Source organism: Plectropomus leopardus, unplaced genomic scaffold (genome assembly GCF_008729295.1).
Source record: "Plectropomus leopardus isolate mb unplaced genomic scaffold, YSFRI_Pleo_2.0 unplaced_scaffold93697, whole genome shotgun sequence".
NCBI lineage: Eukaryota > Metazoa > Chordata > Actinopteri > Perciformes > Serranidae > Plectropomus > Plectropomus leopardus.
In genome coordinates this window covers 1-656 of record NW_024703335.1, presented here as the reverse complement: position 1 = coordinate 656, position 656 = coordinate 1, and the positions used below count along the sequence as shown (strand labels likewise).

The following is a 656-nucleotide window of genomic DNA, read 5'->3' as shown; positions in this document are numbered from 1 at the left end:
TTTGTAAATCAAAATTTCCATCTACACTGACAATAATAGATACATTTAACACAATTTCCTCCCCAGAAGAGAAGATTTACAAATGTGATAAACCACGCAGACTGAAGCAAAGCTCCTCCTCCTGTCAGTCACTCTCAGTTTCAGTGTTGTATTAAATTGCTCCTCCAGCACCTCCTCTCCTCATCCTCCAAACACTCTGATCTGTCAGCAGTCAGCTCACTTTCCAAGTTACAAGACCATTCTGAGCACACACTGACAACATGCTGGGGACGCTCTGCACTCTCATCACTGCTCTAACATGTAAGGAGGCTGACTTACTGCAGCTTTGACCTCATGTTGGATTCGTCAGTCTGTGTGTTTCTCTTGACTCCTTGTTGTGTTGTTGTTTCCAGGTGTGAGTGGTGTGACGGTGGTGACACAGAAGCCTCCTGTTGTGACAGCGAGGAAAGGAGAGACAGCCACCATGGACTGTAACCTGGGGACTGTTACTAACAGTGCAGCTTGCTGGTATAAACAGACTCCAGGAGGAGTTCCTCAGTTTGTACTGAGGTTTTATCACAGCTGGAGCTCTCCTGATTATGGCCCTGGTTTCTCTTCTCCAAAGTTCACATCTACTCATCAGTCTACATCAGATTATCGTTTGACCATCAACAATG

At 45.4% G+C, this 656-nt stretch overlaps 1 gene segment (V, D, J or C); it reads left to right on the top strand.

Moving 5' to 3' along the window:
* Positions 1–180: 180 nt before the first annotated feature.
* Positions 181–652, top strand: LOC121940755 (the record flags this gene model as incomplete). The annotated part of the segment is given in 2 exon segments: positions 181–300; positions 393–652. Coding segments are annotated over 2 exon segments (300 nt in total), but the record flags the coding sequence as incomplete, so codon positions are not given.
* Between the last annotated feature and the right edge of the window lie 4 nt (positions 653–656).